The following is a 21,214-nucleotide window of genomic DNA, read 5'->3' on the forward strand; positions in this document are numbered from 1 at the left end:
TATGCATGCCTTGTTTGTTTTGTCACCAAGATAGATGTTATATTTGAACAACAATCCAGCTCCGACGGACGCTGCAGTCCCCACCAGCCCGCAGCTGGGAGCCTCGCAGCTGGCGGGCCAGCCCTCGCCTCCCGCTGACTCCATGATGACGGCAGGCAAAAGTGTGCGCCCCAGTCTGCCCTCCAGGGGACCTGATGAGATGTTTAGCGGGCCCTCATGTTCAGAGCAACCCCCCGAAGGTGTGAATTGTCTGTACTTGGCCTTTTATTACAGCATACTCTCTATGTAAACGGGTTCAGCAACCTATGTGTAAGTAAGAATGTGGCATGTGCGACTCAGTGTAATCATTTGTGCCCTTCATGTAAGCAAGGGGGCAGTTTTGTTATGTATGTAGGAGTATTGCACTGTCAGAGTTTAGGCATACACCATGACAGATGATGCCGATGGGTGTAGAACGACCGACAGGAATCATACGTTTTCATAGAGAATTCTATTACACACTTAAGGTCCTGTTTCAGTCTTTCCTTGATACAGTAGCTAGCCGCCTCGGTGGCTCCGAGGCGAGAGCGCCGGCCTACGGGTCCCCAGGTGGCGGGTTCGAATCCTGACCGAGGTGCCCGCAATATGACGGAGGCTTATTGCGGAGAAGGCGCCGTGTAACCGAGCTTTCGGTTGCACGTCAAAAGATCCCCAGGTGGTCGAAATTAATCCTCAGTCCTCCGCTGGGGCGTGCCAGATGCCCTTCGTAGGTTTGGCACGTAAAACCCCCAAATTTGACTTTTTTTTTTTTATACAGTAGCTTGGCTCAGGCACGTAGCCAGAATTCTGTTTTGGAGGGGCCCGCGCCCATGATAAAATGCTGTATGAGGGGGAGGGGGGAGAGGAGGTCCCAGCAAAACAGTAGATTTTGGGGGAGGGGGGGGGGGGGGCCCTGGCCACGTGCCTGGCTTGGCTCTAAACCTTTGACGGTTTCGACGAAGCTGGACACAAGCTCGAGCCTGAGATTAGATTACAATTCCTTGAGGGAAGCAGGGGGTGGTGGTGCATAGCGCGGCCTGTTTGTGAGCCTCACTTGCTCCGACTACCCAGAGCTGCTGTGTCCCTTCTTAACCGTCTTTCTTCGGCAAGCATTAATTTTAGCAGATGACGCCCGGGGAAATGGCGTCCGATTTTGCTGGCTTCAAACAAAGGGCTTCGTTGGGAACGACATGGCGGTAGTGATATCGGTGCATGCTTAGGTCTTTTCGCAATTAATTTCTATGGGCTTAAAGTGAAGAAAAAGGGTTCAAAGTAAGGACTTAACGAGGGCCGATTTTCTCCTGTGCCTAATATTCTGACGTGCCTTACACAAATGTTTTTGTTGCGTAAGCTACACTGGCTGAGGTTGAGTAGTTTCGCGTGGCTCCTGGAGAGCCGTGCTGCGCATGCACAAGGAGCAGTGACGTCACACATGTCAGTCCCCGATGCACGCGCCACGCGCATCCACCCACTCGAGATCATGGCTTGCGCTGTCCGGTTGCTCTGGGCGGCAGCTTGGTTGTCTGATACATAACACGGCGCACATCATCGTATCCTGAAGCAGTCACATAATGCATATACCGTGTGTGTGTCATTGAAGTAGTAGTAAGCATCATAAGCTAATCCTAGACAACCAGAAAAGCTAAAGGCCCATTTACACACTTGCGTTCGGAGCGACCACTGTGCTTACAAACGAATGCAACCGCTGTGACTTCAACGACAACTGTGCGTGATCCCAGGTAGCACGCCAGAGGAATGCCCAACTTGGGCAAAGGTCTGGCAAACATAAGGGCCCAACTTTGGCGCAGTTAGGTTTTTGCACCATGGCACTCATCAGTGCCAAAGTACGGTGCCTAACTATAGCCTTAGTTGGGCGATCCTAGGGCATGCCAAAGTTTGGCTCTTCTCTGGTACGCCAGAGGAGTGCCAAAGTTGGTGCCATACTTGAGCCATAACTGCCATAGTAAATCCTAATCTGGGAATGCGGGGCATGCCAAGGTTTGGCGTTTCTCTGGTCCGCCAGAGGAGCGCCAAAGTTGGTGCCATACTTCAGCCATAACTGCCAGAGCAACGCCTAATTTCGGTATTTGGGACGTGCCAAGGTTTGGCTTTTCTCTGGTCCGCCAGAGGAACGCCAAAGTTGGTGCCATACTTCAGCCATAGCTGCCAGAGTAACGCCTAATTTCGGTATTTGGGACGTGCCAAAGTTTGGCTTTTCTCGGGTCCGCCAGAGGAGCGCCAAAGTTGGTGCCAGACTTGAGCCATAACTGCCGTAGTAAATTCCAATCTGGGAATTCGGGGCATGCCAAGGTTTAGCGTTTCTCTGGTTCGCCAGAGGAGCGCCAAAGTTGGTGCCATACTTCAGCCATAACTGCCAGAGCAACGCCTAATTTCGACATTTGGGAGGTGCCAAGGTTTGGCGATTCTCTGGTCCACCAGAGGAGCGCCAAAGTTGGTGCCATACTTCAGCCATAGCTGCCAGAGCAACACCTAATTTCGGTATTTGGGACGTGCCAAGGTTTGGCGTTTCTCTCGTCCGCCAGAGGAGTGCCAAAGTTGGTGCCATAATCCAGTCATAACTGCCAGAGCAACGCCTAATTTGGGTATTTCGGACACGCCAAAATTTGGCGTTTCTCTGGTACGCCACAGGAGTGCCGAAGTGTGCCATACTTGAGCCATAACTACCAAAGAAACGCCTAATTTTGGTATTTCGGCCTCGCCGAGTTTGGCTTTTCTCTGGACCGCCACAGTTGTGCCAAAGTAAGTGCCAGACTTGAGCCATAACTACCGCAGTAAATCTTAATTTGTCGATTCGGGGCATGCCGGTTTGGCGTTTCTCTGGCTACCCACTGAAGTGCCAAAAGTGGCAAAGAAAACCGAGAGGCAAGCCCAAGTTTCGAATATCTCTGGTGTGTCACAGAAGTGCTCTTTCACGCGCCCCAGAAGAGAAATAAATTAAATAAGAGTTGAAAACACGATGGTAAGATGTCATCACCTCCGTTCCCAAGCAGCACGGCAATACTTTGGAGTATCGTGCCAGTGCCGGCCGAAAGTCGGTTCCAATATCGCTCAACTGTCCAGTTTTGCACCACCGTTTGATACCCGGCAGGTATTGCCGTACAGCTGTTTCGCCCCGGCCTAGCGTTCGCGCAATATTGTGCGAAAACTCTACGATGCGTCTGCTTCGTATTGGCCGAACGTCGTGCAAGTATGTGTACGTTGCATGTCATTTGTTGCATATCCAATCACTTATACGGACAAACAAATTTTTTCCGATCGCTCTCAGAAGTTTATTAAACAACTATCGTTGCACACAGTGTATTCTCAACATATTTACAAAAGTCACACTTCTCTGTAAAACGAAAAGCGAATTATAAAATACAATTGACCTTTTTCAGAGTTTGGCCACGATCGTCGCGCGCCCTCGCGGGAATCGCTCGAAACACTTTTGGTGGCTCCGGGAACGTCTCTCCGTCGTCCGCGCCAGGCCTGGCTTGTCTCCCGGTCCATGTGTTTGCGTGTGTTCTCTGCTGGCGTTGTTCCCTCCTTTACAAATTTGAATGTGTCTTCCTGTTGTCGCTTCGCGTGCATATTTTCTTTGAAATGGCTGAGAAGGACCTGGAGGATTAACAGAAGTCAATGTCTAGGATACAGAGGACCTTGTTCGTTTTTATACCTTCAGGAATGGATAGACCGCCGACGCCGCATGGGTTCTTACCATCGACTCGGAGTCACTTCATAGTCACTTCGGTGTCGCGTCTTGCAACCAACTAAAAAAAGGGGTCTGCTTTCAAAGCAAAGTCGCAGATGTTATGTAAGGAAAGTAATGGTGACCAGCTTGGATACCGACCCAACCATCTACGTTGTGCGGAGCTTGTGAGCTCCATTTATGATTCCCGGCCACTACAACCAGCTGATTTTACTCTCCTTGATCGCTTAAAGGGAAGCTGAAACACTTCTTGAAAAAAACGAGTTAGAGGTGAATTCTGGCGTATTTTTATCCCGTGAATCTGAATATCACTTTTGTTTTCCCCGAAGATGCAACTAAAAGCGAGAAAAAGCGAAAAAACATTCGACCAGTCGTGACGTCATACTAGGATCTTCGGGCCTCCAAGCGCGTGTCGCTCGTGTGTTCAGCGCGTGCAACGGCAAGCTTGCCAGGTATATTTCCCCGCACTGACACCAGTCGTGACGTCTCTTTCTGACCTTTCTGAAAATAGCAAGAGTGCGCGTGCATAGCTTTGACAGGCGCTGAAAATGCGCGAGAGCAGATATTCCGAACGCTCCTAGTGTGACGTCACGCCCCGGGAAGGAGGGGCTTCGGCGGTACTTTAAAAATTAATTTCTGAAGCCTCCGTGCACCAAATTGAAAAATAATCTTGATATTCCTGATCCTGGAGGTAGAGTGAAGGCCATTGAAATGTTTTTTCTCAAATAGAGAGCCGCTTCAGTTTCCCTTTAAGTTATTCAAGCTTATCGCATCCGTCACTTCTCCGTCCTGTGTACCGCGCGAGGGCGCGGGACATTGCCGTATTCGGGAATGTGTAAACAAACTCGGGCGGTGCGAAATCCGAGCCGTCTTGATATCGCGAAGGATTGCGTGTACCGTCAAAAAGTAAGGAACGGTATGTTAGAAACAATCCATCTTTGAATTCGGCACGTTTACGAACCTTCGAAAAAGTGGGCCCAGCAAACAGATGGGATCACGGTTGGTTGCCAAGAAGTTTCATCAAGGTTGGTTGTCTCCGTAAGGCTTAGATTTGTTTCGCTCGCTTTAAATGTTTTGTCAGTTTTTTTTTTCAACGTGGCAAAACGCAAATACGTATAGCGCACGCCTGAAGAACGAAAAGCTTTATGCTGTTATTGTTAATGGAGTACCGGGTACGGCATGATTACGTCGCACAACCTGGTTTGCACGTTGACTATTAACAAAAAATGGTCAAAGGGCTGGCGAGCTGGTGTAAGTTTAACATGATGGAAAACGATATATGAATACATGAAAGCTTGATGGAACATCGAGGACAGGGACGGAAAGAGTAATTCTTTCAAGAAGTCCCGTATCCGTCCCCGTTCTTGATGTTTTAGCCTTTCATGTATTCGTATCTATTCCCCAACACTCTCATTTTTAATTATTATGCCTGAGCCTGAGGTAGGGAAAGAAAAAAAGGCAACGTCTCAAGAGACGTTGCCTGTTCTTTTTCTGTGTTCTTTTGCGTTTACCTTTTCCTACCCCAATTTCAGGTATATCATCAGGTTCACATTTCTGTATTTTAGTTAAAAGAATAATGTATCGCTTTCACATTGATGATCCAGCCACCTGACACGGGGGACTCTTTTGAAAGCAGAGCAAAAAAAAAATGAGGTGTTTGACATCGGGTGCTTTCGAGGACCACCCGCCAAAAGCTACAAGAACTTTATAAAATTTGGCATTTTAACAATGTTACTTCTATTTGTGCAACCTTCTGCTGCGCGATGGTGAGGCATGACGACTATGAAGCCAAGCCGCGAGAATACCGGAGGAGTCAAGCATAACCAGCACTGCCAGAGCGACCGAGAGGGCGAGAGAGCCACCAAAAATGGCGCCTTTCTCTTTTTTCTCCTCTCTCAGAGTCGGCGCATGCGCCCAGCAATCTCTGAAAAAGGTCAATTAACACTGTCCTCATGCCAAGCAATACTCATCACACAAAAACCGCGGAGATTGAGAGGAAAGCAGGACGACTATCAGAATCATGCTTGCAGTGCACTTACTAATAAAATAGCGATATCATGTAATCCTTGATAGATGCATAATCCAACTCGGGCACCCCACAAACACATTCGAGGATTCGAGGACTGACGTCTCGTCGTCGGCGAAGAGCAGTTTTTGTCGAAGCGTGTCCAACAAACACATCACAAGTATTCCACGAACTCCGGTGCAAAAAATGGCTGTTACCGAAAAATTGGCATGGACGTATTCTGACCGTTTACGACGAAAAAACACAGCCGCGTCTGCAACGCACGAAAGCAACAGAACACTGAAGAGCAGTTCGAAAACCGGACCTACGTGGCCCGCTTATTTCTATAACTAGGCAAACGGCGAAAACGACAGCCCCAGAGATCCCATCAGCGTGACAGAGAAAGTCACGTGAAAAATTTTCGTCCAAACGTTTTTGTCCTACGCGTCCTACATAGAGAGGTCACGCTGGGTCACGCGTTTCGCTTCACCCTTTTGATTCGCTTAAAGCGGCTGTCGCGCTCGCTGACAGCCACACGAAGACACAAATGCAGGTGGGGAGGATTTGCAAAAGGCGAGGTCGAAGGGGAATCAACAACGCATAAAAGGAAAGGCCGCTTCTGCTGGTGACCTTGTCGCCTTGCCTAGTCTGTCAGCGTTCGGCTTCCATTGAGGGCCTCAGAAAGATAATCTCCTTTCTTGAGAGCAAAATGGACGGGGTGGTTATGTTTTTCGGGCTTGTCGCCATCCGATAGGCCTCAATTATTTCTGTCCCCACTCGCTCGCAGTGGCCTCCCACGGCTGTCGTGCCGGTGAAATTAGGAGCGCAAAAATACTCCAGAAGCCGGGCGAAGACATGATAAATGTAATAACAAAAACGGCTTGACATAACAAAAATAACAATTTAATTAAACGTTTCGCCTCCCATGCGGGAGGCATCTTCAGTAGAGCGCAGAGAGAGTGAGAGTCGCACAAAAAAGTTCGGCTATTTAGGCATAAAGTTTGTGTACACGTCCGGCAGGGGGCCACGGTCCTTGTTTACCAGCGATGAATTACTTCCGCGTTTGTCGTTCTGGATGAACCAAGATTCCAGCAGCTTCCTCGGTCCCCACCTTTTATCCCTCGCCTTGTCAAAGTCAAATTGGTGTCCTGACGCCCATGCATGGTCGACGAGTTCGGACTTGAAGCGGGCGGCGTTCGTGGAATTGGCGACGTCCCGTGCGTGTTCTTTTAGTCTTGTTTTTCTTTTTCGTTCCGTCTCTCCAACGTAGGAAGCGTCACATTCCTTGCACTGCACCTGGTAGATCACGACCCTTTCTGCCTCTGGCGGGGTCGGGTCTTTTGGCTTGGAGATACCATTGGCAATTGTTCTGTAGGGTCTGTATACAGTTCGTACCCCCAACGGCCTAAGGGCGCGTCCCAATGCCTCCGAAACCCCGTTAACGTACGGGATGCACACGACGTCACGTGTTCGTTCGGCTCGATCCGGGCGCCGACGGGACATTTGTTTCTTAACGCGATTGATAAACCGGTCGGGGTAGTTATGTTTCTTCAAAGCCTCCCGCACACGGCTAAGTTCTTGATCGCTAAGTGTTGAGTTATATGGGACTGTTTCTGAACGATGAAGGCAACGATCTTACAACTGAGCTTTTGTGTTGAGTAGGGTGATGAGAGTGGTAGTCAAGAAAGTTTTGTCTGTCACATGGTTTACCATATACGGATGTCTCCATCTTAAAGAAAGATTCACTAGTTCTGTGGACACGTACATATAAAAACGGCAAGGTACTATCGGTTTCATGTTCGCAGGTGAACTGAATTGAGGGGTGGACACTATTCAAATTGCGGTGAAAATCGGTTACGTTCTCTCTGTTAACTATTACAAAAGTGTCATCGACATAGCGACGGTAGAACTTCACGGGGAAATCAATGCCAGACATTACCTTTTCCTCAACATATTCCATGACGAGATTCGAGACGGTTACGGAAACTGGACTCCCCATAGGGCATCCGCTGACCTGATGATATATGTCCCCATTAAAACTAAAATTACACTTGTTGAGACAAAAACTCAAAAGGAGTATAACGTCATCAACAAGGAAGGTTGTGCGAGTGGACAACGACTGGTCTGCCAACAACCGGTCACGGGCGACATCAACCGCCAGGGCGTTGGGGACATTGGTAAATAATGAAATCACATCAAAGGATACCATAGCCTCGCGCGGTAGCAGGGTCTGAGCGCGTATAAGTTCAACAAAGTCACGGGAATTCCGGACGCTAAACTCATTGTTTCCCGTAAGAGGGCTCAGAATCATAACCAGATATTTGGAAAGGCTGTAAGTGGATGAACCAATAACATATACAATCGGGCGTAGGGGGCAACCCGGTTTGTGAATTTTGGGGAGTCCATACATCTTGGGTGTCGCGGCGTCAAAGGAGAAGAGACGACGGTATAGGTCGTCACTGATACGTCCTTTCTTTTTCAGCTCTCGAAGGTGGTCAACTAACTCTCCTTCGGACTTAGCAGCGGGATCTCTTGATAGCCTCACGAAATAGCGACTGTCATTTATAACTTCATTCATCTTCTTCATGTAGTCATCCCTATCAAGCACAACGGTTCCTTTTCCTTTGTCGGCCTTTAAAATCATGATGGAGCTGTCAAACTTCAACTCATTAAGAGCAATGCGTTCTTGTTGATCTAAATTTGACCCGGCCGGTTTCGCATTGTTCAAAACACTGACAACGCAGCTTCTCGCGAGATTTACCCCTGTGACATCGTGCACATGTCTGAGCTTCTCTTCAATATCAATTATGAAGTCACGTTTTGAAACGTACTGTGGAGCAGGGGCATAGTCCAGTCTTTTGGACAGCAGAAATTGCAAGCCAGGGTTGGTAGTAGTAACATAAGGTACGTACGGCAGAATTCCCTGCCATAAATAAAATGATTTGGCTAACGCCAATGTAACGCGAAATAGATGCAAAGAGTTTTGCGATAAGAAGCGTCAACCGAAAAAAAGGAAAAAAAAAGAAAGACTGAAGGAAAGGAGAAATAAGAAAAAAATCTCTGGTGACGTGGCCAAAAAAAAAAAAAAAGTTCTGTTCATGTGATTTTTTTTGTCACGTGACCAAACAAACAAAAAAAAAATAAACGAAATAAAAAAAAGAACACGCGAAAAAAAAACATCCCCTGCCCGGTTTCGAAGCTAGGCCCTCTTGATCGTGAAACTAGCGCGCTGTCCGTTGCGCCAACATAACTTTTTTTTTTCTTTATTGCAAGTTGCGCCAACATAACTCTGCCTGTAGTGCTCACGCATTCTCCCATCATAGGAGAAAGCTTAGTTGCCTTCGTAGTTTTTCATGCATGTGTTATTTTTATTTGTGGCCAGAGTTCACGTCCAGAATGCTTTTAGAGTTTTCGAGCAAAACGAGTTTCCTTCATCCGAGTCACCTTCTAGAACCAGTAGACCGCACTGGGTCGTCCGGCTAATCAAGCAGCATTTTTCCAAATTCTCTAACGTGCCCGTCCTCGGATCCGAGGTCGCCGTTTGAGAAGCTTAACTTTCTTCCACCTTTTAGCCGGAACCCCCACAGCAGCTTTGTTCCGTCCCCACTCCCTCTCGAGAGGATGGCTCGCCCCGAGGCTAATCCCATTCTCTAGACGCTCTTTCCACCCAACGATGGCCCTTTCCCTCCCCGTCCCCCAGCTTCGGGAGAGAAGGTTCTTCTCTGTAGAACGTCCCGTTTGTACAGCGGCCTTTAAAGTTCAGATTGTCCTGTCTGTATCGTCCCTTTTGTGTCTCCACTTTGAATGTTTAAAAAGTATCAACACGCTAAAATAGTACAATTTCCGGGATTTTATTTTCATTCCCCAAGTGTGATGCGGGAGCCGCGCCACGGAGCCCCAGTCGTTTCCGCTCTTTGTTATCGCTAGGATTTGACAGTGCTCAATCACAATGCAAGACACGCACAGAGCCACGCTCGCTTTTGCAATGCGCCGCCTAATAATGATATCTCTTGTGGAAACGTGCGTACATCCGTCTTGCGCAGTGTTAGCTCAATGGCAGCACTTCCTGTAAAGGCGGATTCACACCGGGGATGTAAGCAGTCGCGCGATCCAACTAAACTGCATCGCAAAAAAAAAAAAAAAGAAAAGTAATTAGTTGGTTAATTTGGCGTGCGCGATGAGCGAGACCAACGCCTTCGTTGGCGAGTCGCTTCTCAAAAACTCTCGCTCCGAACGCCGTTGGTTGGCTCGGCCTCTCCGCGACTAGAGTGCATCTTAAAAAGTCGGGTCAGCAAGCGACTGCTCAAAACCCGTCACTTTTTGCCCGCGATGGTCACTTTTGCGATGAAAGTTATGGCGCGACTAGATCGCATCGCCGGTGTGAACGCGCCATAATGTCGAACCAGTCTCACGGCGCGTCCCGATATTGGCTTGTGTACCTACGCGCGAGTGCAACATCTGGCACAATTTGCGTTTGCAAAGCCTGCTCCAGCCGCGTCAAAACATTCAGCCAACCTTTGGACTGCAGAAATCAAGAGACGCCCAAAATAAGATAAAGTTGCCAGCCGAATAAAACTTGATTTCTATTTAATTAAGATGAAGACTACCCGCGTACATCAAATACCTCATCAGCCGAACTCCAAGGCAGTAAGCCTAGTTCTGGCACTTGTTTGGCAACTTTGGCCCGCAGCTACCAGATCACAGCCAAACTATCGGGAAGCGAAGCCTAACTTGGGCGCTCGTTTGGCGACTTGGGCTCAAAGATGCCAGATCTCAACCGAACTACAAGGTAGTAAGCCTAACTCTGGCACATTTGTGGCGATTTTGGCCCGAATGTGCCAAGTGAGCGCCGAAATGTCAAAAAGTGAAGCCTAACTTTGGCATTAGTTAGGCGATTTTGGCCTGAAAATGCCAAAGCTCTCCCGAACCACAAGGTAGTAAGCCTAACTCTGGCACATCTGTGGCGATTTTGACCCGAATGTGCCAGGTGACAGCCGAACTGTCAAAAAGTGAAGCCTAACTTTGGCATTAGTTCGGCGATTTTGGCCCCAAAATGCCAAAGCTCTGCCGAACCACAAGGTAGTAAGCCTAACTCTGGCACATCTGGGGCGATTTTGGCCCGAATGTGCCAGGTGATAGCCGAACTATCAAAAAGTGAAGCCCAACTTTGTCATTAGTTTGGCAATTTTGGCCCAAAAATGCCAAAGTTCTGCCGAACTACCGGGCAGTAAGCCTAAATCTGGCATTTTTTAGGCGATTTAGGCCCGAAGATGCCAGACAACAGCCGAACTACCCGGCAGCGAAGCCTAAGTTTGGCACTTGTTTGGCGAATTAGGGCCAAGATACCCAGACTGTTGCCAAGGGAGGTCAGGTTTGGCACTACTTTGGCTTCTTCGGGCTTTTTAATGCCCTAAACTGCCAGACGCAAGCCAAGTTTTGGCCCAGAACTCGGTGCTGCCTGGGATGTGTACACACAGATGCAACCGAATGCAACCATACGAAGCAACAGCCAATGAGAAACGAGCTTCAGCTCTTGCTCCTAGCCAATAGTAAGCAACCCAGCTACGCTTAAAACATGGCGGACGGTTTCGTGCCCGACGCGAGGTCCTCAGACTCCTCACCGGAGCAGCCGGCGGTTTCGACTGTGGCGAACAGTCACGAAGATCTGCTGTGCGGCTACAATAGCTGTGTAAAGGCTGGTTCAGACATCTGCAACAAACCCGTTATCCACGACTGCGTCCAATGTGACCAGAGCGACCGTTCTGCGCCGCGCGTACACTCCTGCAACCACTGCCACAAGCGCAACGGGTCGGCAGCATGGCGACCGCCTCTCTGCCGCCGTCAGCTGTTTCAGCGGTGCCTCTAAAAAGAAGGGGACGCTCTGCCACTCACTTGCGTAACAGAAAATAGACATATCGTCTTCTATTACCTAAACTTTATTTTTTTTTCAGGATACGCTTGCAGGGTAGCGCATTAAAAAAAAAATGCAGTACGCCGTTTTGCACAATCACGACTTTAATACACGACTTTGCCAACAATACAAATCTCGCCACACAGCTTTTCTACGATTATAAAAGACAATGAAATTTTAGCAGCAATATAGCAACGCAGAAATATAATTTCGTGGTCAGATAGACGTTGCGAGCGTTCAGGATTGTTAACACTAATCACCTTTCTCGGGTGATGAAAACACGTGAAAACTCACATCCTTTATACGGTACACACCAGTAATACCTTGAACTTGAGCACACTCATGGAATGCGCCAAAAAGAAATCCGGGCGATGTTCGAGGACACGAATGCTAAGAAAGCACCACTGTAGTCGAAGTAAACAAACACGACGACACGGGCGTTCCTGCTGTCTTGAAAGTGCCGCCACGAGATCGCCGCATGAGTAGGTGGATCTTCCCTTGTGCTGGGTTATCATAACGGCACACGACGAAAATTCACAGTCAATGATAGCGCTTTTACGGGGCACTATGAGCGTTCACCACGCCGTCCATGCAACGCGCGTGACCGAGCTTTCCTCGATCTGTGATTGGTCTGTCGCTCCCGTCGTTTCCCAACGTAACGAAAAAGTTCAGCCCGGCTCAACTCCTTGCGTTGCGAATGAACACGAACAAAACGACCGTTTGGCGCTTCGTTGCTATGGTAACTTGTCGTTCCGACCGGTTGCATTCGTTCGTAAGCGTAGTGGTCGCTCCGAACGCAACTGTGTGAACGGGCCTTAAGAATAACCAGCTGAACCTAAGCTTACGCTACATAGATCCTGGCATAGCCGAGCTAAGCCACTGCAATTTTTTATTGGTTCTCTGTTGGCTAGTTCTTTTTTTACATGTAACACGGTCCCAAAGTATATATCTGTTGCTGTATCTGCAAGGAGTTACTGGGCAACATCGGCTTTCATGATCTTCACTTATATATGTGCAATTGCTTCACAGAAATGGAGCAGGACGCTGCGATGGCCCTGACCACAGCGGGTGTCAGTTCCGAGGCACTCAGGCTGCGAGACCTGAAACTGGCAAAAATGCAGCAGATGATGCTGCATCTTCAGTCTGAGAATAAGCGCCTCCAAGAGACTGTTGAAGCACTGCAGGCGACACAGCTGAGAGTTGAGACCATCCTAGAGGATCCTAAAAGCTGCATGTATTACACTGGGCTTCCCGAGTTTTCTGTCTTCGACGAACTATATAAGTTTCTTGAACCTCGGGCAGCCAGAATGATCTACTGGCACGGAGACACCAAGACAGACGGTGAGATGAAGCGCCGCACAGGGAAACTAGACCTGAGGGATGAGTTTTTCATGGTCCTCGTGCGGCTGAGGACAGGGATGGCAGGCAGGGAACTTTCCCGCAATTTCAACATCACTGAAGCGCATGTTAGTAAGGTGTTTACGACATGGATTAACTTTCTTCAGCGAGAGTTAAGGGCACTGATCTATTTTCCAACTGTTCTGGAGACTCGAAAAAAACTCCCCGATTCTTTTCACAAATTTCCCAACACGAGAATCGTTCTTGATGCAACTGAGGTGCGTACTCAGAAGCCATCGGCTTTGCTTGCTCAGAGGCAGACCTTTTCACCGTACAAGCATTACAACACGTACAAGGCTATTGTTGGCTGTACGCCCAACGGGTACATTTGCTACGTCTCGGGGCTCTGGGATGGGTCTGCCTCAGACCGGACGATCGTCGAGGATAGTGAGCTCATGGGGCAGTGGCAGCCAGGGGACGCCATCATGGTGGACAAGGGTTTTAAATTTAATGACCTGCCACCTGGAGTGCAAGTGCACATTCCGCCTTTCCGGCAGCCACACGAGCCTCAGATGCCTGAGCAAGACGTAGCAAACACCCGGCAGGTGGCAAGCGCCCGGGTGGTCGTGGAGCGCGTGATCGGGAGGGTGAAGCAATTTCACATTCTCGATCGGCCATTTCCTATCACAATGATGGACATTGCTGAGCAGGTGTTTCAGGTTTGTTGCTTCCTAAGCAACTTCCGTATGCCAATGGTCAGTGCCAAGTAGCTAAGCATGGTGCATAGCATTGAACTTGACTGACAAAATTTGCTTTGTTGAACGTTTCAGAATAACCTTGTTTTTGTAAAATCCTCTGGCTAGGTTTTTTCCACTATTTTATGTAACTTCACTACTACTCAATCAAATTGAGATTTTTTTTTTCTATATGAGCCAAATTCACCTCAAGCGAAACCAACATAAATGTGGACGATTGCTTGTCAGTTTAGCCTTGAGCGCTGACGTCTTTAGGGTGGAATTTTATCACGTAAAATGCCCTTTCTCAGTTGGATAGCTTTGGGAAACAATGCACACCCACGCATACTCAAAGTTTAGGGAAAAATTGGCTTGGTTTCAGCTTCTGCGTTTGGCTCATAAGAAAAAAAGAACCACAATCAGTCCCTTTCGTGGTTTTAAGAGTAACTTGGTGTCTTACAGTTAAAAAGTCATTATTTAGTACTCAAACTTCAACACTTTTTGCAAGTAGCTTACACTCCCTTCGAAGTTACTCATAGGTAGGGTTCTGCATTTTTGGAGTTTTATTTCTGAGCAAGTTCAGAGGCTGTTTTTCAGAGTTTATATCTTAAACAAATTCAGTTTTTTGGAGCTTTCTCTTATGGTACATAAACATTCAGTTTTTTCGTCTTTTTTATGCAGCGAATAAGAGGCAGAAAACAGCAGTTTGCGAATTTAGTCCAGTCTTTTTTTATACACGTCACCACAATCGATTATTGTCGTAGAGATTTGGTGACATGTTTTGTTGACAAGGGGCCAAAATATTTTTGCTGTGGAGCTTGCGTACAAAAGTTAAAACTAAAAAAGAAAAAAAAAAAAGAAACGCCGAAGTTATCCGGAAAATATAAAAGCCATTGGAGTTCATAGAACTGGCAGTCTCAAAATTTTGAGTTTTCTGGATAAATCCGAATCACCAACTGTTTTACCGGCAATTTTTTTTTGTCTGATTTTATCGGATTTTTGAGAAAATACGGAACCCTACTCCTAGGTTTCTTCCGTCTTCTTTTAGGTAGGCGGCAAGTCATAAATATGACAAACTTAATTTGTTTTGACTGGGTACCTTGCTATTGCGTACATTTCATCTGATATTTTGGATCACGGCCACAGCTGTTCTCCACTCCCCTGCGAGCGTGATGTATAGTGTTTGTAATGCTTTAAAAGGTTGCCTCTCGTGCACCAAGGACGGTGGTTCGGAATACCTCTGTACAGCAATGAAAAGAATGGTCAGTTTGGGGGTCGACGACCTGGAGATCTTTTGACATGCAACCGAAATCTCCATTGCAGGACGTCTTCTCTGTAATAAGCCTCCGACATAGTGTGGGCCTCTCATTCTCTATTCGAACTCGTCGTTCTATTTTACTTATTCAGTGCCCCTAACCCTCCCTGCTGACCGCAACCCTATGTCGCTATACTCCGCGACAACTTTTCTTGGCAATGCAATGGAAAGTACGTCCCGCGTCCCCTCTCCCATTTTGGAAGATGGTGGCTTGCGCTTGCTAGTGATGCTTCGGGCAATGGATGCACAAACCGTCGGCTTTCGTTGCACAACGCTGTGCCACTTTCACGGGTCATTTTCCCTTATTTATCCATCTTTTTGAGTTTCTCTGATAATTCCCTGACTTCTGCAGATGACCACAATTCGCTGACAATTTGAGGTTTTCCAGAAAAGTAGACACCCTGGAAGGTTACCAGCAAGAATTTTGGCTAGGTGTTGAACTAAAAGTGTTGTACGAAACTGTCCCACTCTAAGGCTGTTAAAGGGATACTACAATGAAATTTTGGCGCTCATTTTTTGGTCTATATGTGTTCAAAGGAGCAGTACGACATCGAACATCCATATATCTTGTTAAAAAAAGACACGAAAAGGAATTTTAAAACGAATTAAACGATTAGCAAAGAGCACCTGGTGGATTCTCTAATGCCTCAAATGTAATGCTCGTCTAGGAACCTTGACAGCTAGTGACGGAGGCTGTCTCGCCTCCGGCCACGACGAAAGAAGAGTGGAAGGAGGAACTCCCCTCTTCCCGAGAACGCCTTTTGTGCGTCGCAGAAGTCGTTATTGTCCCCCTACAAGATTACAGAAGATTAACCCGTCACTCAAAATTCGTACAAAAGCAGCCGCTTCGGTGGCTGGAACGACTAGGCCATCCTCTCGACGTCAGTCTCACCGTAGCTTTGCTCGTCCCGAGACGACCTACGTCACGATTGCGTTGGATGTCACGTGGTCTCCGCAGGGCCTTCTCCGAGTGTTTGCCAGAGTAGGCCGCTTATAACAAAAAATACAGCCACCAGGCTCAAAATACAAACGTGCGATTGTCATTTACGGATATTATGGATCATATTCAACCTATTTTTTAACAGGACGGGAATATTTCAAATTTCGTTGAAGTATCCCTTTAAGTCTTCGTTAGGCTTGTCAGATAAACAAGCTTCTTTCGCATGTCATTTGCTGTCGAGGTAGTCCGTACTGGATTTGGTAGTCACGTAAAGCTACGATACCTTTCATGTTTGAGACATGCATGTTTTGAATGAAATAACAAATAACTGATGTTAAATTAAGACCACCGTATTTACCACAATGGGAGGTTGGTAATGCTGTGCAAGGAGCAAAACTTCTTTTCTATGGTTTGGAGAGGGAGAGTGTAGCAACATCTCTTGGGTGGCTTCTTGTCTCATCGTCTCTAGCGTTTTTGTGGTTATACATCTTTCTAATTTGGATTGTTGCAGCAGCATTTCTCTAGGATGGTCTCTGGTCTCACTGTCTATTGTTTAAGGATGTATATCTCCGTGTGTATTGAATGACCGTTGTCATAGCCGTTCCATCCTGGTTCCCTCTTTGAGAATGAGGATTGAGCGGTGATGCCTTTGTGGTATGGTAGCTCAGTTTGTCTCTTGTTCATTATGCAGTCTGGGCGATTGCAACCTTCAGTGAATTTATGAAGCATGCTTTGGCCAGTAGTATTCTGTTTTGATGAGAGGTCTATACGAGTCTTTTTTTCTGCAGCATGGGAAGTATGTGGGCCTGTTTAAAGCATTGTTAATAAACCACAATAATTTTCTGTACAACACTAGCCAGATATGGATCGCATCGGTCATGGTAGTTATGGTTATTTCGAAGTTTGTGCTCCTTCAGCTATGAGCTGCAGAGAAGTTTGTGAAACTCGTGGCTTTGTCTATGCAGGTCAATTGTATGAGTGCATTTAAGCTGCTAAAACATAGATAGTTGTAATAAATGTTAACACATATTTGAAAGCCTGCCTAACAAACCCGATAGGTGGTTACATTTGCAACATTTAAAGGGGTCACGAAACTATTTTCGGACAAATAACTGTGGCAGTTACTGTCACTAGTGTAATCAAGATCCAAAAGACATTTTAGCCTAGCAGCGCTACTTCTTATTTTGAAAAATGAAAAGGATTGGAGTGTGTGGTGCCCCTCAACTCTTTCACCAGTTTCCGGGTCACATGCGTAGTGATGCACTGCTGGGACACAGACTTCCGGATTTTTTCTATCTTTGGCACCCCCAGTGAGCATTCTGCTCCAGCGACAGCAGGCTCTCTTGCCTTGGATTAGCATTCTTAACTTTTCAGTTTTTTGGTCGCAGTGAAACACTGCAGCCAGTCGGCAAAGCGAACCCTCTTCCCACGCTAAACAGCAAGAAGGGGACGCTTTGTGTACTTTAGGTAGATGGCGCCTCTAAAACGTTGTGTAATAAAAGCTTGCCAATAATACGAGACTTCTGACGCCATTTCTTTACATTTAGCAACAACATTTATAAATATTCCTCGTAAGGGCAACTCCGCTTCAGTTTTGTTTTTGAGAAAACAATGTAGACCTCTTCCGTATCAAAGTTTCGGGGTCGGTCTCGATTCATATTTAAAACCAGATTGCGCAAAAAGTATTTGACATTTCTCAAAACAAATTATATGATGTCGTTTCGTAGTACTTTCCAAGTTGGAATCAGTCATAATCCCAATATGCCTGAAGTGAAGCAGAGTTATCCTTTAAATTGAGCAGATACTTGGTCAGCTTCTTAACTCGGTACACTGTGCCCACACGACTGTCACCCACCGCAACATCACATCGTGGTACCCGTGGCCACCGTATGCGGCTGCAGGTCGGCAAATAGTCCATATTTCCCTTTGCGATTACGCAGCGCACTTGCGACATTTCGAGGGAAGAGGGCGTGTTAAATCTTTTACTAAGGTGGACAAAATAAAGGATAGAAGCTGCAGATCCTTTTTACATTAAAATTGATTCATGACCCCTTTAGAATCGTGCAAGTCTAAAGAACTATTCTTACTAAATCATGATCATCCACAATTTAGTTTCTATATTTGCAATAAAATTTGTGAGCCTAAGCAGCACACCTGGCATTTCACTTTATATTCGACATTTGTTGAAGTGTGTCTTGTTTCTATAAATGTACCATGGTGAGACACGGGAGTTGCTGCACAGATGATGCCATCCGAGGTGCGTAAATGTGTGGCTCTTAAAAGAGCCGTTTTGATTCGGGAAGCCCACAGCGTGGTGCAGACGTCCCTCACTGTAGCTTCCGCAGCTTCTTCTTGAGGCCAGGCCCATCCTCCACCACATAGAAGCCGGCGCAGTACTTCTTGTAGGAGACATACTGGCCGAGTGCGATGAGGTCTCTTCGTCGCCTGATGCGGCCAGTCAGGACTTCCGGAAACAGGGCATGCTCAGCGAAGTACAGCAGTCCTGGCAGGAGCTCACCCTCGACAAACTTCTTGTCGAAAAAGATGGTCTCTGTGTGCGTAGAGCGGGCGACCGTCTTGTTGTTGGTCCAGACAACGAAGTCGCACCACTTGTGTCCAGTCACAGCCATCTGACCTTGAACCTGGTAGTAGTAGGCATGACGTTTCTTTAGGCGGATCTCTCCACCAACTTCCTCGCAGCAAAACTTCTTGTCCTGCTTGCACGCCTCCAGAGGTGTTAGCCCCACCTTAGATGACGGGCACTTCACCTCCAAAAGGCCCTCTTCGCCATCCTTGATGACGATGCGGTCCGGTGAGGCAGCCACAAAGCTGTACACAGGATGGATGTGGAGCCCTGTCTCGTGCACCTCCAAACAGTCAACCTGCGCACCCATGAGTTGCTCGTAGGCAGCAACGGCGTCGCTCTCGTGCATCCTCCCGTAGCGCATGGCCTCACTTGCAGAGTCTGGGCTGGGATACAAAATTCCCTTCACCAGATATTCTGGCTTCACGCACTTGATGACTTTGGAAAACACTGATGCTGTGATTCGCCCTCGCCGTTCCTCATGCCACCTGGGGTTGTCGGCTTGGCCGATGGTGGACCGCGTGACCTCTGCCCGCTCTTCGTCGGTCAGTGGAGGTAGGGACTCTGCGTGCTTGTAGACAGCGTCCCGGGCGTTCCTGCTCCACAGGTCCTCATCGTCGGCTATTGGCAGTGGTGGCCTCGCTGGTCGGGCTTCCTCGGCACCACTGAACTCGAGCCATAAGAGACCTGGTGTGCGAATGCGGAGGCCATCCCGCAGAGCCTGGATCTGCTCCGACGATGCACCGCCAACAGCCTCGCAGGGGTTGTAGGAGCGTCTCTTCTTCTCCCTCACTGGCCGGTTGACCAAATACTTGCAGAATGTGATGTCTGCAAGCGGCTGCGGAGGAGCAGGCTTCTTGGCTGCAACGAGAAAGGTTCACCTGTCAGTGCTGCCCAGTTCTAATGTTGTGCGACATCTGAGTTCCACATTTCATAGTCATGCGGATGGTGCATAATCGCTCAAACTGCTTTATGTAGAGGGTATTTGTTAATTTGGAAGGTGTAAGCGACCTCGAGCGATTGACCCATCGCTGTAATTATAGAGCCCAAGAGGGAGTGGATGGTCGAGTCTACATATTTAAAAAGTGACAGAAGTGAGCCTGACCCTCCATCGACAGTCAGAAATTTAACGCTTGATGTTGCTCAAGCGTATCTCGAAGTAATCTCCAATGTACACACCTTGAGGAGGCACCGCCCAAATGCAGGGTATGTCGGTGCAGGAAGTGCCGCCTGCATTGCAGCTCTCTTCTGCAGTCAGCAGGAGTGCTGCAATGTGATGGCAGGTCTCGCTGAGCCTGTAAAATATAAAAGGGCAACATTAAACGAGCAGCTCCATAACTACTAACAATGAGCACAGAAATAAACTCGTCAGATTCTACTGCCCCAAAGCGAGCATGGCGGTTTTCATCGCACATAGACTACGCGTGTTTGATATAAACGCACGTGCATTAATTCTTCACTCTATCTGAACTAAGGCGCACGCACTTCGGGGAAATGAGGGAACATAGGGCGTTTTGTAAACGTTTTTGTCGCGCGTCGAGCAGAGTGAACCCCCAAACCAGCCCGGTTCGATCTGGATGAGCTTCGCACCGGCGTGCACCACTCTGCTTGACTGTGACAAGCGAGTGCGAACGCACCGCGATAATTTGTCATTATATAATACTTTGTTTTAGTATTACATGCTATGTCATCTGTAAGCTAAGCATCACTCACCCAGCAACACAGCTGCAACTGCCGCCCATGATGCGCCCGGTGCCACTGGCAAACCACGCCGAGACGGTGTACGGCGCCTTCTTCATGGACGGAAGGCAGATAGCCCGGACCAGGCATATCTGGGAGTCGTCCGAAGCGTTCCATCTCACGTTACGGACGTAGCCTTCTTCCTTAAAGGCCCATCCTCGGTTGACCTGCCGAAACGAGTCGGTCTCTCGGCGCAAATACCGCCAGACTTCGCCTTGCGACAGGCTCGTGAACTGCGGAGGCTTCTCGGTCCAGCGGTCTGGTTGAAACGAGAACGGAATGCGCTCGTCCTCGGCCATCGTTCGCGGTCCCCGAAGAGCAGCGGATAGGCTAGGAGCTCACGTGTAGGCACAAAGCACCTGAAAACGCGGAAGAAATCAAGCCTAATGGCGGTCGTGCTTTCCTACCGCGATAATCCGTTCTTACCCTCAAACCAGGTTTCTACTAGTTCGCCGAAATATCGCCAGGTGGCTCCACAGCTCCGGAAAGAAGTGGATTGTAGTAGACCGTTTTTCTGCTCCATGTTGCGTACCGGACTGTCGCAACACCGGAAACTTAGCTGGCAGGGAATCGGTGGCCGAGTGGGATAGCGCGCACCAGCTCGGAGCACGTGGAGCGGAAGCTCACGCTGCAGAATCCAGGATCCTGGGTTCTGCGTGATGCACGTTAAAGAGCCCAGGCTAGGAGATGTACTGCACTGGCTAAAGGTCTCATTTACAGCTGGGAGACTCGTTGCCCGTTGAGGCAGTCCAAGTTCTAGGCTGTATGAACATACACACAACCCAATTTTTAAAGCTTAGTGTGGTGAAGGAAGAAGTAAACGTGCTGCGGCGCGGGCTGCACGCACTTGAACTGGGACTTGCATGGCGTCTGGTTCGATTATGACAACTGGCGACGAGAGATAAACCTTAATATATTAA

General features: G+C 48.0%; 2 protein-coding genes across 2 annotated transcripts; one reads left to right on the forward strand and one right to left on the reverse strand.

Moving 5' to 3' along the window:
- Positions 1–13,034: 13,034 nt before the first annotated feature.
- On the forward strand, positions 13,035–13,776 carry LOC120840439. Its single transcript, XM_040210978.3, has one exon. The coding sequence runs from the start codon at positions 13,035–13,037 to the stop codon at positions 13,749–13,751; it is 717 nt and encodes a 238-aa protein (XP_040066912.3). The 3' UTR covers positions 13,752–13,776.
- A 4,434-nt stretch (positions 13,777–18,210) lies between these two features.
- On the reverse strand, positions 18,211–20,712 carry LOC115328755. Its single transcript, XM_040210979.3, has 3 exons — positions 20,268–20,712; positions 19,734–19,849; positions 18,211–19,415 (listed from the first exon to the last, which is right to left on the reverse strand). Exons 1-3 carry the CDS (start codon positions 20,591–20,593, stop codon positions 18,298–18,300), a joined length of 1,560 nt encoding a protein of 519 aa, XP_040066913.1. The 5' UTR covers positions 20,594–20,712; the 3' UTR covers positions 18,211–18,297.
- Positions 20,713–21,214: the final 502 nt, after the last annotated feature.

Source organism: Ixodes scapularis, unplaced genomic scaffold (genome assembly GCF_016920785.2).
Source record: "Ixodes scapularis isolate PalLabHiFi unplaced genomic scaffold, ASM1692078v2 PGA_scaffold18__7_contigs__length_3171195, whole genome shotgun sequence".
NCBI classification, from domain to species: domain Eukaryota; kingdom Metazoa; phylum Arthropoda; class Arachnida; order Ixodida; family Ixodidae; genus Ixodes; species Ixodes scapularis.